Source organism: Gadus chalcogrammus, chromosome 13 (assembly GCF_026213295.1).
Source record: "Gadus chalcogrammus isolate NIFS_2021 chromosome 13, NIFS_Gcha_1.0, whole genome shotgun sequence".
Classification (NCBI taxonomy): domain Eukaryota; kingdom Metazoa; phylum Chordata; class Actinopteri; order Gadiformes; family Gadidae; genus Gadus; species Gadus chalcogrammus.
Window position 1 is genome coordinate 5,901,952 of NC_079424.1, and position 15,713 is coordinate 5,917,664.

Consider the following 15,713-nt stretch of genomic DNA (forward strand, 5'->3'; position numbering starts at 1 on the left):
CACCCACCTCCTCTCCTGCACCTCCTGGATGTTCTCGATGCCGATGGCACTGCTGCGGCGCGAGCTGAAGGGTCCCGACTTCTTCCTGGTGGGGCTCTTCCCTGGAATGATCAGGGACTAGAGGTGCGGGGTCAGGCAGACACACAGACACACAGTCAGTCCCTGGGAGTAGCCACGGCCCCCTCCTTCCCCGACAAGCACAGCGTGACCAGGAGTGAATGGCGGGTGACCGGTGGTGTGCAACGAAATGAATAATTCATGTGTCGCCAAGTCTTGACATTATGAATCATGGGAAAACGAAATGAAATGTATTCCTGCTCCTCTTATAACGTCCTGGAGCAACACTAGGCTTGGCAGGGCTGCAATCTACATCCGGACAGGTTTCTGCCACATACGGTACATTAAACTCTGACGAACTCTGACACATACTGGGAATCGTGATGCAGACAGTGAGTCCCCATGCCGTGGAATGTAGTCATGAATACATGAGTATGCCTTGTTATTTTTGTGTGAGTGAATGGGTACATCCCAGATTTTAATGGTAACAAAACAACACAATCGATGGCTTTTCCCCCCGTTAAGTCTAAAGGTATTCTGCCCATCTTTTGGCATCGTAACACGGCACGGACAAATCGGAGAAGGACAAACACCAGGGGGGAACACACAGGGCCTGCTGGAGCGTGGAACAACATGACGTGGGTGATGTGTGAACGACAGGGGTGGGGACAGACCAACGAGGGGTCGACGGCGTAGGGCAAACGTAAAGTAAGAGTTATACGGGAACCTCTTCTATGGTGCCTATCCCTATGGCACTGCCGCGACGTCCGTATCTACCGGGGCTTTTGCCGGGGACAAGCAATGACTGAGCCACAGACGATAGAGGAGGCAGAAACAGAGAGAGAGAGAGAGAGAGGGGGAAGAAGAGAGGAAGAGAGGGAGATAGAGAGAGAGAGAGAGAGAGAGAGAGAGAGAGAGAAAGAGGAATTAAGGTTGAAAGAGCAGCGTCCACCAAAACCAGAAAAAGAGGCACAAAGAATCAAGAGCATCTCATGCAAACAGCAGTAGGTCAGGAGCAGCCGAGGCAGGGTTGTCTGCAGCCCAGCGAGGACAGATGAGAGCGGCTTAGAAGAAGGGGTCTGGCTGCGCGGCTCCAGACAGAGGAGAGAACACTGAAGAACACAGAACAAAGGAGTCAAGAGGAGAAAGGAGGAGACGGAGCAGTTCAAGGTCCAGCAGGGGAGGGAAGGAAGGACATAAAGAAAGGCAGGGGGCATGTCGGCTGGTCTCGGGTCCTCGACATAGCGAGTGGAAAATGCTGAGAAGAGAAACACACACAGGAGAGAGAGAGAGCAAGAGAGAGAGAGAGAGAGATAGAGCAAGAGGGAGAGGGAGAGTGAGCGCACGAGAGAGAGAAAGACATAGGGAGAGAAAGACATAGGGAGAGAGGGAAAGGGAGAGAGGGAGAGAGAGAGGGAGAGAGCGAGAGCGAGAGCGAGAGGGAGAGCGAGAGGGTGAGCGAGAGAGAGAGCGAGAGAGAGAGCGAGAGCGAGAGCGAGAGCGAGAGAGAGAGCGAGAGAGCGAGCGTGCGCGAGAGAGAAAGACATAGGGAGTGAGGGAGTGGGGGGGGAGGATGGGAGGGAGAGAGGGGAGGGAGTAGCATACACAAGTCAAGCCCAATTTCGCCCTTAGTTGCACAATATCGATTTGGGTTAAACTAGATCCATCTGAAGTGAAAAGCCTGAGAGACCTGGAGGTGAATAAATGATAGCATAATACCCTTCATTATTCCTCAGAGACATAACTGGTATTGGCAATGAAAATGCCAACAGAAGAAAAAAGACCTCTCGATGGATCCTGTTTGACCCCATCTCTAAAAGGAACCCAGAGAAGGTTTAGTTAAAACAGCCGGGACATGCACAGATTCAAGGGTGCCCTGAGCAGGGATGTCAGTGCTACATCAACAACAACAACAACAACAACAACAACAACAACAAAGGAACCGCTGTGAATAAGCAGGTAGTGGAGGTGGGGCGTAGGGAGGTGGGCGGTGAGGGGGTGGGGGGGGAGGGTCAGCTCCATCCATCAGCTAACCTCAGGAGGATAGAGGCACTAACCAGCGAGACGGGGCCGGGGGAGTCACAGGACGGCCACTTAGGACTCACCCCACAAAGGAGACACAGCTTGTGAATTCAAACACACACACATCCTGTTGCTCTAAACCTCGGTTTGCAACAGGGCGGCTCTCCCAACCGATGAAAGACAAAACAACAAACGAGTGGATTGAGTGAGTGAGGCTGATGCGCTCGGGCGAAACAGAAATAGCACAAATAACAGAGTGTGTTAGACAGGCCTCTTGAATGTGAAGCCGGTGGAAAAAGTTAAGATGACATGAAAGTGTGCACAGTGGCTGGATGAAAAAAGTGTTAATGTCGGTAGAAGGTTGAAGTTGAAAATGGTATGAATAAAAGTCTGCCTTTGGGAAAGTACGGGACAACTTTAGCATCCCTTATACACTACTATGTTAACATTAAGGGTTACATGTGTTCTTTTGTGTCGATATTATATGTGTATATATGTGTGTGTGTGTGTGTGTGTGTGTGTTGGGTGGGCCTCTGGCGAACCAAAGGGCTTCTACTTACTATCCCTGGGGCTTTGGGGCTCTCAGCGGGATTGTGGGTAAAGCTGCCGCTGTGACTAGTGGAGACAGTGTGTGACCGCTTGCTAGTGAGCCCCACGGCGTCCATAGACTGGCTCCTGCTGCGAATCACCCGCTAGGAGAGACCAGGACACACGTCAGTAGGCTTCCACACGCTACGTCGCTACACCGTCAGTAGGCTTTCACAGGCCACACAGTCGGTAGGCTTTCAAACTCGACAACGTCAGCGGGGTCAACACACTAACACCGTCTGTAGGCTTCCACGCGCTTCGTCACTACACCGTCAGTAGGCTTTCAGAAGCCACGCAGTCGGTAGGCTTTCACACGCTACACCATCAGTAGGCTTTCAAAAGCTACTCCGTCGGTAGTCTTTTAGACACTGCCGTCGGTAGGCTTTCACATGCTACATCGTCAGTAGGCTTTCACATGCTGCAGTGTCAGTAGGGTCAACACGTTACCCCGTCAGTAGGCTTTCACAAGCTACCCCGTCAGTAGGCTTTCAGAAGCTAGAGTCGGTATGCTTTCAAACGCTCCAACATCAGCAGGGTCGACACGCTACACTGTCAGTAGGAGGCCTCATCCTACTCCGTCAGTAGGCTTTTAGACATTTAACACTACACCGTCAGCAGGGTCAACACACTACACCGCCAGTAGGATAACAGAATATACACATTCCGTAGGCTTTCAACACACCACAGTCGGTAGCCTTTCAAATGTTACACTGTCAGTAGGCTTTCACACATTAAAACATTCAGTGTCAGTAGGCTATCACATGCTACCCTGACAGCCGGCTGTCTACGTTAACAGTAAACAGTGTGTGTCTTGGATGATAATAAGATGTATCCTATTTCTCGAGGAAGTGAACCAGACAAAAAAAAATGAGGCTTAAATAACTATGGAGTCCTCCATTCAGACTGAACAAACACTGTAATTAAAAGACAGAACCGAGTTTGTCTGGTTAAGGTTGTTCATGTCAGACACTAAGCTTTCTGTTTCTTGTACCTACATGCTATCTCTGTTATGGTAAGTGTGTGAATTAGTTGTTTGAGTATGTGTCTGATATACCAACTTTGAACACATGGGGGCAGTAGCAGTCAAGAGAGGGGGAAGGGAGGGCAGAGAGAGAGCAAGAGAGAGAGGGAGAGAGCGTGAGAGGTGGGGGATTGAGAGAGAATGTAGAAAGCATACAGCGAGATGAGGAACTTAGTGTGCAAGCAAGGTACAGAGAGAGCACAAGAGAGACAGAGATTGGGAAAATAGATCAAAGAAAAACTATTCGAAACTCTGAGTCGGGGTCAGAGACGCAGGCAGAGAAAGAGTGTTTGGACAAAAGGCAGTGTAAAAAAATGATGTTTTTCAACATGAAGCCATGACGAGTTTCTAGAAGTATTAGCCCAGGGATAGAGCTAGAAAGGATGAGTAGTGATCCCTGTAATACTTGGCAAGAGAGATTTACAATGAGAGAGAGAGAGAGAGAGAGTGAGAGCAAGAGAAAAAGCGAGAGCAGGAGCGAGAGCAGGAGCGAGAGCAGGAGCGAGAGCGAGAAAGAGAGAGAACTGAATCTGAGAACAGTGAGAAAGTGGCGAAAGAGCGAGAGAGGTACAGCCAGAATGAGATGAATGTATAACGAGAGAAAGAGAGAGAGAGAGAGAGAGAGAGGAGAGGCGCGGAGAGAAGCAACACCCAAAGATGGACCATGAATAAGGAAACAGCACAATGTGGAACTGACAGAGTTGAGATGAGGAGACGAGGAAAGGGGAAGACGAGGAGAGGAGGAGACAAGGAGACACGCAGGGGGGGGGGTGAGGCGTCCGCCAGCAGCATCATCAGGCCTTAATGAGGGGTCATTAAGCCGTCCATCAGATACACACACACCACCACCACCACCACCACCCCCGCCACCACCGCCACAACCGCCACAACCACCACCTCTCCGGTCCAGGCTGCGCTCCAACAAGCTAATAGCCCCTGATGATGAGACCACCACCAGCACCATCACCACCACCATCCCCACACCACCACCAACGGAGACAGGCAACCCACGTGCACCACGCCGCCCACGTGCACGTCATGGACCGCACCCCCCGCTATGATGCCACACACACACACACACACACTCCACGGGGAGAGAGACGGAGGAGGCCTGTGAAATATGGCACAGCAGGCCTGGCTCCCTCTGAGATTCAGTAGGTTTGCTACACTTTTCACAGTTTGCCATGTGTGTGAAAACGGCGAATCTCATGGGCGGGTGGGGGGAGAGAGAGGGTGAGATAGAGTACGGGAGAGAGAGAAAGTATTTTCACACTGCAGTGCATAACAACATAATATACCAAAATAATGTTTTCATAGCTCTCTCTCTCTCTCTCTCTCTCTCTCTCTCTCTCTCTCTCTCTCTCTCTCTCTCTCTCTCTCTCTCTCTCTCTCTCTCTCTCTCTCTCTCTCTCTCTCTCTCTCTCTTACGTTGTGAGCAGCAGTGAGCATGCGGGTGTCTTGGCGGGGGGGGTTACGTCAGCGGTGTGTTTACCTTAAAGGACTCGAAGAAGCCCCCCCCTCCCCCCGCTGCGGCCCCGTTCTCCAGCTTCTCGTCGTCGCCCCCCAGTCCCATCATGGCCTGGGTGTTCAGGTGCAGCTCCTCGTACAGGGTCTCCAGCAGGGCCCAGCGTGTCCGCTCCTTCACACACACACACACACACACACACACACACACACACACACACACACACACACACACACACACACACACACACACACACACACACACACACACACACACGCATGCACACACACACACACACACACGAAGACACGCATATGTAGACATACACACACACACCCACACACGTAGACACACACACAGACACACGTAGGGACCCACGCGCACACACGTAGACACGCACACACACACACACACACGTAGACACGCACACACACACACACACACGTAGACACGCACACACACACACACACACATGTAGACACGCACACACACACACACGCACACACACACACGCACACACACACACACGTAGACATGCACGCGCACACACACACACACACACACACACACACACACACACACACACACACACACACACACACACACACACACACACACACACACACACACACACACACACACACACACACACACACACACACGGCATTAGGTCACTAGACTGATTAATAAAAAAAAATCTATAAAGGGACATTTCAACATTAACGCGATGCGTTTTGCAAGGGTTTCCTTTTCTTTTAAGGAACAATGAATAAATGCCAACAGTGGCAGTTATGTCGTAACATAAAAACCCCACACCCACATCCACACACACCAACACCCACATCCACACACACACACACACACACACACACACACACACACACACACACACACACACAACCGCGTATCCAAAACTGCATATGAGCTAACACACATAAACAAGCTACCATCACCACTCCTCCCACAGTGTGCTGCAGAGGGTGCTAAATGTTTGTCGCTTAAGGTGCCGCAGGCTGCCACAGCCTCTCACCTCGAGCTTGGCAAACTTCTCCGCCTTGTAGCACGCATACTCCGCATTAATGAGCTTGGTGAAGAGGAACTCATGGAACTCCGGGCCCTGAGAGACAATCATGTATAAGAGCATTTTTTAAGTGGAACGTAGCGTAGCATAGCCTAGTGTCGTATGGTATAGAATAGCGTAGTATAGTAGTATCGCATACCCGTAGTATAGTTTTGCATAGCAAAACACAAAGAAACACACTAAATATGTTTAGATATATTTCCTATGTTTGTATGACATATATATGTATATAATGTTATGAAATATATGTTTTGTAAGCAAAGGAAATAACCCATTTATAAATGTGCTTAATTAAACATCAATCTTTGCGTATTTTCCAAATTGTGTTCCGTGTTTAATAGCAAGTGTTTTAATGAGATTCATCTGCAAAAGAATATTCAGTGCGCTGGTTACACTGGTTTCACATCATTACTCAGGCCGTGCCCTCATTATGGTGTGTTGGTTTCTAAGAATAAACCCTAGTTAAAGCACACTCCCCAGTCTAGTGCATCACCCAAACCCCTTGTTAGGTAATGAGGCCTCTAACATGAGGGGAACACATTAGAATTAGGGAGACACGATTAAGAGTGCATTTAGTTGTGATGCTATTTTTGACAGGTGTTCAAGCCCGGAAAACGAATACATCTCTCAGAAGTAATTTAGCATTCACCAAAAAGGTGCTTTGGATGAATGTCAATGGCAAAAGGTAGGGCTTGTGGGAATCTTGCTCAAGGATGCATACAGGTAGACGGCAGACATTGGGGTTTCGTGTGGGAGTCAAAGACCCTGGCCCAGACTATCCTGAGACTGCACCAGGCTTCTTCACTGTTGTACAGAGGGCCACCATTTAACCAAAGAGGACTCCAGCCAAGGGGAAAGAGGAAGACCGTGGCAACGTTTTAGTGTCAAGCTGGTTCGTCTATGAGGAATGACCTCTGACCTTTTTGAAGATGGCCGGGTCGGGCAGGGCGGGTCCAAAGAACGGTACGTCATCTCGGGCCGTCACCGACACCTGGCAGTAAAGACACACAGGTTAGTGCACTCTGGTATCACACTCAATCCATCTATCAAGCTATCAAACTTGATTTATATGGTGTCTTTGTGTGAAACGGCAAAAGGAAGTGACGAACAAGGCAATCAACACAACATGAAAGAAAAGGAGTTTAAACTGAGAGTGTCCACCCAGATGCACGATAGATACAGATACCAGCCTACCCAGTGGACTGAACCAATTGGTAGGCTGATCTATCAATCCTAATCAAATTAATAATTTTGAGTAAATATAATAATAAATTGGACTTGTACACCGCTTTTCTTTAGGTATCTCAGTAACAGTACCTCTTTTATAAAAAATTAGGAGGCTTCAAAGAAAAACATGAGAAAAAAAAAATCAACCTTCTAGGTAGGTGAACATTCCTTGGTAGTGCCAACATAGATGGATGATACATTTTGTGATTTCACCAATACCTTTTGAACTGGCCTTTTAAAAAAGACAAACCCCAGCCAGGCTACCATCTGCTCCTATATCGCCCACAGTACACTGTGCAGGTGGATCTGTTTTTGTTGTAAACACATTTCCTCCAGGGCTCACCTTATAGGTGACATCTTGGCTGCAGGCGTTCTCCACCTGCACCACCACGTAGGCGTGCAGGAAGTTGGAGGCTATCATGTCCGGGACAAAGGGCGTGTTCTCCTCCTGGAACACCACCGCCACGATATCATTTCCTATGTGCCTCTTCCTCTGCAACTGGAACGGAAAAACACAGGCTAGGAATCAACCGACATCATGGACCGACATCATCGACTGAATTCATCGACTGAATTCATCGCCGACATCATCAACCAAATACATCGACCAACATCAGCGACCGATATCATCAACTAACAATTTATAATGATATTCCTCAAATGTCCCTATCCTTAAATATTGTCATAAATAATGATTGGTTTCTATTTTGGTATGCAATTTTTCTAATTTTGCATTCATGTTTGAAAATAAAGGAGGAAGGAAAATGTATAACATTGAACACTAAGGGCTTGAATAAAAATAAAAAAGGAAAAGGGAAAGGTTCTATTCACACCTGAATCAAGCCAAGCAGATATTGTTTACTAACAATTACACCTCTGTGGCCATGAACATAAGAAACTCGAGAGAGTGGGAGTATTCTTCCTCCTTTAACACCTAATCATAGGAACTGCAACCCTCATAAATAGGAACATTAATTGTTATCAATACTAAGAAGACACTTCTTCCCATGGGCAGGTTTGTGTTCGTGGAGAGGCATATGTACTCTGAATGTTGGTCACTATTGAACATCTATGCTCCTAAATTCAACGACCCAGCACTTATTCAGAATAGATGCCTCTTTACAGCGCAAGCATCTGGTGTGCTGCTAATGGAGGAGATTTCCATTTTTTTCTTGATAGATCCTCTGATGAACCACTTTCTTTTACCAAGGGATCAAAGTTAACAAATTATTTCATGAAGGACTACAACTTGACAGATGTTGGATGGTGGTTACGGCCAGGAGACAGGGACTACTCTTTCATTCACACCCTCATGGTATTATTATCCAACAATCAGTGTCATAGAGGTTTGGACCTGCGATATCCTTCTCTGTTATTGAGCGATCACTCCCCCTTGGTTCTTTCTATTTCCATGCCAAATAAGATAAAAGCATCCAATAGACAGAGCTTTAACCCTTTGCTCCTGAAGCAACCAGACTTTCTCTCCTTAATTAGTAAAGTTTTCTTAAACTAACAAAAAGACACTCTGCATAGCTTATTTTTCTTTGATTCATTCTCTCAGGCCTATTCACAAACCAGGGAAAGCCCATCTGAAGGGTGCCGCCTATTGGCCAATCTCCCTTGGATTCACTCAAGGCCTGTTCAAGGGGACCCATCATTTTCTACACGAAAGGATTGAGAGATAAATATTGCGCTGAAATTCAAACGCTATAAAATCATATCAGATGAAACCAAGTAAATATGATAGAACATTGGTAAACAAAAAAGATGAATATAATAACTTGGATAAATACCAAACAGAGAAATTCACAAGGTCTAAACGAAGATACTATGAGCGAGGATAAACAGCTAGTAAAGTGTTGGCATGGCAGTTGAAAACAAGAAAGCACGAGGACAGTTAATTGAATTGAAGAATTGAAGTCAGCGACGGCAGAATCTCAAACAACCCCACGGTAATGATTTATGCTTTTAAAACATATTATTGTTTATACTGCTCAGCCAAGTGGTGACAGGTCAGCAGTTGATTATTTCCTTTCCCAACTTAATCTACCATTTTTATCTAACAAGGACGGAAACACCCTTATTCAATATCTGAATTAACTGAAGCTGTTAAATTATTAACCTCAAATAAATCTCCCGGAGAAGATGGTTTCCCTCTTGACTTTTATAAAGAATTTCAAGATCTTTTAATTCCCCCCTTAATGGAAATCCTCAAATTAGCCAGGGAAGAAAAACGATTTCCTGGATCATTCTCTCAGGCCTATTCACCAACCAGGGAAAGCCCCACTGAAGGGTGCCTCCTATTGGCCAATCTCCCTTGTGAATACAGATTATAAACTAACAACTAAGATGATCTCCAGGATGTTGGAGACATATCTTCCCAGTTTTGTAAATTCTGAACCAAACTGGGTTTATAATTAACAGACTCTCCGCTAATAACCTCAGTCGATTTTTTTATATTATCCATTTTGCGAAGAAATGACCTACCCAGCATTGCGCTCTGCCTCAGTTCCCTCCAAAGCCTTTAGACCGACCAGAATATACTTATCTCTTTAGGGTTCTCCAAAAATGGGGTTTTGATAGTCAATTTGTAGAAAAATAAAATATTTGTATGTATCCCCCAAGGCTAGGATCCTGGTTAATAGGATTACTTCAAACTATTTCCCCATCTTTAAAGGCCACAGACAGGTATGCCCACTAACTCCAGCGCTCTTTACACTCGCCCTCGAACCTCTGGCTGAGGCCATCAAATAGACCTTAATATATGCCGCTGTGAAACCAAACTTCTCATACACAAAATATCACTTTTTGCAGACGTCATTCTTCTTTTTTCAACCAATGTTAAATGCTCTCACGTCTTTTACGTTTTTAACTTTTACAGCTCAATTTCTGGTCATAAGATTAACCATGACAAGAGTGAATTACTACCTCTGCTTGTATTTATCTTTGACCCCACTCAAAACAATTTTCCCTGTAAAATGGTCAACGGGCTTAAGTACCTGGGTGTCTTGGTGCATAATGAGCTGAATAACTTATGAAGGCTTAACCTAAAGTCTGTTGCAGTGGATGGATAGTGGATGGAAAGTGAATCAGAACTATTATGCATAACCCTTTCATTTGTCACTTGTTTAGGCGATATTGACACCCAAAACTCCCCTCTGGGAAAATTTGTGTCCCTATCTTGTTCTAGAATAGACACTTTGAGTGTCTATTGGCCTCAAAAGGGTATCACTTGCATCGCACATTGTTTTATGGATGGGAATTTTTATGTCCGTCAAGCAATTAAAGCAGAAATATCAACTACGTGACAACAACTTTATAAATATCTACAGTTAAGAAGTAATATAAGGGTTAATCGTCAAGGACAGGGGGAACCTACATGAGATGTCACCCATTGCAGTTATTTTCCATGATGGTCAACCGTATGAAACCACCAATAAGGTTTATGAAGCCCTGTTAGTCTTTCTGTTAACATGTGAACTGGACAGATCTAGACATAGGTGGGAGAGGGACTTTGGAGAGGGACTTAGGTATAGAGATACACCCAAAACTGGGGAGGGATTAAGGTAGCAAGGGTGAAACATGTACTCTGAACTCAAGATATAGATTGATTGAGGTTAACTTTAGCACCGGATTTATTTCACCCCCTCCAAGCTACATGGTTCAGCCCCAGTTTCTCCCCTGATGTTTTAGATGTGATCTGGAAGACAGAACTTTCCTTCATGCCTCTTGGCAGTATAGTTAACTACAAGGTTTCAGGTGGGGGGTCTGTGAGGCTATATCCACAATTCACAGAGTTACTAATCCAATGGACCCTGAGCTATGCCTTTTGGGCGAATGCACAAATTCTAATCTTAGTTATTTCATCACATAGTTATTTTTTCAAGCTAACAGAAATCTCAGTGGCCAATGCCAAACATGTATTGCAATGAAGTGGAAGTTAGATCTCCCATTACCAGTTGGATTGTGGCTGTCATAAGTAAACAACTGCATTCCTCTGGAAAAAATTACCCACTCACTAAAGAACACGATTCAACTTGTTTTTATAAAGATATGGCAACCTTTCATCGACTCCATGATGAATCTTCCATTCCACATGATGCAATGATCGTCTGCATGGTATCTCTGCTCTCACCATACTAGTGTTATAAAATAACATTCTACTGTTGTAAAGGCTAACCTATCCCTCCATTTAGAGACGTCTAATGTACTGCAAACGTTTTTTGTATTGTCAATGTGTGGCTGTATGTATGTTTGTATACTATTTGAAAAACAAAAAAGGAAACGAGAAAAAAGAAGGAAGGAAGGAAACAATCCAATTACAGGCTTCAAAAGCGATTAGGAGCCAGGGCGTGGAGAATAGATAATAGTGTCCCACATAAAGGGCAGAGAAGCATCCTTTACTGTTGTTTCATCTCCTAAACCCCCTGAGACCTTACTCACTTCGAAGGAGGTTATTGGATGCGGGATTCATTGGGGAGATTCAGACAACAGATTCACAGTGATAAATACGAAACATGCCAGAGAAAGACGATGCACTTTAGTTTTTTTGCTGTTTGGACCAAGCCCGGGAGAAATATACATAGACATAACAGAAACACAAATCAATAAAGATTATCCAGTTCAGGAACTTTTGTTTTTAGCACATTCAACATTGAACGGGAAATACCAATAACTGTTAAATCAGACATTAGTATTATGTAATAATTCAGCATTGGCTCAAATATTTATGCTGCAGATTTATGGACAGTTCTGTTTGGCTGCGTGATGCGCAATCGCTTTATAGCCAAAGATGCCGGGATAACTCGATAGCCATATATTACTGGATTACTTTATAGCCACTCATGTCCGGCGGGCCATGATGCTTGTTAGAAGAATCGTCTTCTGTAAAACCCGGCAAGCTTCCAAAGATATTGTCCCTTAAGGCATGGATATCAGAAAATATAACAGAATCAAAGCAACATTGAGAATGAAGTGTCAAATGTAACAAGCTATTCAGCAAAAGGGGGACACATACTTTCAACGCACATTCTCTTCATCAACACAAAGTGGCCTTGGACTGAACATGCTCTCTGCATTTCAAACAAGCAACAAGCAACGATCATAAAAAAAGCCCAAGGGTTGCCAAAGCTGAAGCTTTAATATAAGTATATTAAGCTAGTGGTAGCAACGGTAAGGTTTTAAAAGATTTATAGAGAAGCACTGTGTGTAAAAGCAGTGTGAGGGAGGTCACACGGGGAGAAGTGTTACTGTTTCGGGTTGGTTGACAGCAGGTATTCAGGAGCAGCGTGGGGTTCCCCGGTTTCACTATGTGCTACTTTACCCCCACCGCGACCTGCAGATGGACCGCTAATTACACAGCCATCACGCACGGTCGGGGGTCTTCCCATGAAGCACCGCACCTGCCATGACTGGAACTCACTCCGGAGACACGGTGGGGCTGTGGTTATGGGTGATTTCTCACATATTGTAATGTTATTTTACGCCTCATTTTGCATCACTAATTTGCCTCGCTGTTCTGCATGTCATATTCATTGATATCATAATATTCGACATCATCACAATAATATTGCAACAGCAGATTCAAATCATATTCATATTCATCCTTGTATCATAACAGTAATCCCATAACGTCAGGTCACGAGAGTATTTCTGAATTTCATCTTTTGCTCCGATGATGGAGGATGTGACTAAGACGCCCCCTTGGCTCTTTGACATTAGGATTTTTGGTCATACGTATTTCGAAAGGTCTGAGTGGCCTTCTCTTCCAAACCTCGGCTGTCAACTGTCCGCCTCGGCCCGAGAGGAAGATGAGGTAACTCTGAATCATCTCACCGAAGTAAGCCTTAGAAAAGGCTCAAAAGAACACAAAACTAGTAAAAAGACCTTGCAGATTAAATCAGAGAGAGTAGACTTGTCTCTATAGTAGACTAGAGCAGCAAGGAGGGCATTAGAAAAAAAATAATCGGAGCTTTCATGTTTGTATTACGCTAAGCTTTTGGTTTCAGCCTGTAGATTTCAACTGCACCAGCTGTTTTGTTATCAATAAATGGGATGCCAGACGGAGTTCATTAAACAGCAGCTCATTGGTGAAAAAACACTAGATTCTGTTCTCTGCACCAATATCAGAACTTGAAATGGGAAGTCAACTCATGTGGGAGTTTAGTACAAAATGGAAAATGGGACAGCTGAGCCTTTGTGTCGCCTATAAACCGGGATGCTTATCATTGCATAAGCCTCACGCTTTTACACACCCACACACACACAAGCACACAAACACACACACACACACCCACACAAACTTTTCTGGTAGTGCATCGAAATTGCAGATACATGTGTGTTAGGAGCAGGTAGGGGCAAAGACATCTTGCAGATGGATTTCAACATACACTGTGGACATTTGGGATTGTCAGTCATACCCTACCCACTATAGTATCCTACCTGGTGTTAATCATGCTGCTACTGCTGCCAAAGTGTGACCGCCATTTGCGCTACAACAATCCCTCTGTTCGATCTCGCTCCTCGTGCAGCCATTCTCCTTGCCTTCCCTGCACTACTTTGTTCCTCATTATGAGACAAAGGGGATCATGAGCATGCACAGCGATCGCGCCCTCTGTTAGTTAGATATACTGAATGATCACATAAGTGCTTGGCTATATTAGAGTTCCAATGCAATGAATACATGTCCAGCAGTCCAGCGATGGATCAGTTCACATTAAAATGTTGCACCCGAGTTAAAACGTAACGTAAGAAGTTGAGGTACCTGCTGTGAGTCTCCCTCTGTGTAGGGCAGCTTGGTGGAAACATGGAACATGATCTCCTTGTTGTGGAAGTTAGTGTAATACGACTCGGTCCCTGTCTGCCCGTGGGTGACGTCCAGACCACCACGGAACCTGGGATGAGGAACCAGGAAAGAAGGGCGAGGAGAGAGGCGTGAAACGATGACCGAACGAACGACGAGAGCGGGAGGAGAGATATGGGGACACAGGGGACGGAGGTCGGCGGGAAGAGGAATAGGCGAAGAGGAGATAAGAGAACATTGAATAGATAAGGGTGAGAAATAAAGAGAGCAGAACAGAGGAGCGGGAATGTCCCCCACATAGCAAAGAGGAGATGAGGAGAAGAGGGAACAGGGAAGAACGTGAAAGAGATAAGGTGGAAGAAATAAGAAAATGAAAGACATGAGGAAGAAGGGAGTACTGACGAGGAGAGAGGGGACGCACAGAGAAGAGGGGCGACTCGAGAGGATGGCGGGAAGAGAAGACGAGAGAAGAGAGGCGGAGAGGAGGGAGATACGGTTCGGGAAGCCGTCCCCGTGTGCGGCGAGAGAGCGAGGCTGCTAAAGCACTCCAGAGCTTTTATCCGTCATTATGGGATAGACAAGGGCACCTATGGACGTTCAATGACCATGTCAACAGTGACGACAGAGAGCATGGCACTAACTAAAAAAAAAATAGCGAGCAAGCTAGTGGCATGACAGAAGCCCTGGTGGCCTCATTCCTTTACAGCAAGGGGGATGAACCAACAAGCTGCCTGGAGTTTGATGCATGATCTAGGAAGTTGCTGGTAGAGAATAGCAGAGGGCCAATTAACGCAGGCTCCAAAGGGAGAAAGAAAACAAGTTTTAAGGTTACCCTTTGAAATCATGGAGCTCAATCTTCTGGCCCAGAAACTCCAGGAACTCCACAAAGGCAGGACTTTCATCCATGTTCCCAAACAGTTCTTCTTCGGTGGTCTGTCAGGGTTGTTAGCAATAAAAACAACAGAAACTGATATTTTACTTTGAAAGTGAACAACAACTGCGACGACAGCTCGGCAAGGAAAGATTAGAGGAGTTGGTGAAAAGTCCCACTCACCTGGCTGAACTTCTGATAGACCACGCCGAACTTGAAGTTGTTGCTGATAACGTGCTCGTCAAACGTGACGATGAGTCTGGAGGCCTGGGAACAGAGTTAGAATAAAGAAAGCAGTTGATTTGTGGCCTGGATCAGAAAGCCTTGGGCACGCCATGTTGGAGGTGAAAAGAGAGGGAGATGTATGAGGTATAGATGCTGATGTAGTGCAGATATATTTAAATATGCACAATCATGGCTGGATTGATGTCACTGAGTATTGATGAGAGTGACTGAAGATGATCACCTTACTACTATCTGACCCATCCCAATCAAACTAGCAACAATCTTTCTATTTATCCTCTTTATCATCTACAATTCTATAGACACATATTTTCTGTATATCTGTTGTTGCCTTGT

The 15,713-nt window shown here is 45.5% G+C and overlaps 1 protein-coding gene across 1 annotated transcript in view; it reads right to left on the reverse strand.

The window, feature by feature from the left end:
- The window catches only part of rap1gapb (RAP1 GTPase activating protein b), a 29,505-nt gene that overhangs the window by 3,968 nt on the left and 9,824 nt on the right, over window positions 1-15,713 (reverse strand). The window contains exons 9-17 of the mRNA XM_056605661.1: window positions 15,318-15,401; window positions 15,096-15,196; window positions 14,225-14,354; window positions 7,805-7,960; window positions 7,154-7,225; window positions 6,184-6,270; window positions 5,181-5,327; window positions 2,640-2,771; window positions 8-117 (exon numbers count right to left, since the gene is read on the reverse strand). Coding sequence (XP_056461636.1) covers window positions 8-117; window positions 2,640-2,771; window positions 5,181-5,327; window positions 6,184-6,270; window positions 7,154-7,225; window positions 7,805-7,960; window positions 14,225-14,354; window positions 15,096-15,196; window positions 15,318-15,401 — 1,019 coding nt within the window. The remainder of the gene's footprint in view (window positions 1-7; window positions 118-2,639; window positions 2,772-5,180; window positions 5,328-6,183; window positions 6,271-7,153; window positions 7,226-7,804; window positions 7,961-14,224; window positions 14,355-15,095; window positions 15,197-15,317; window positions 15,402-15,713) is intronic.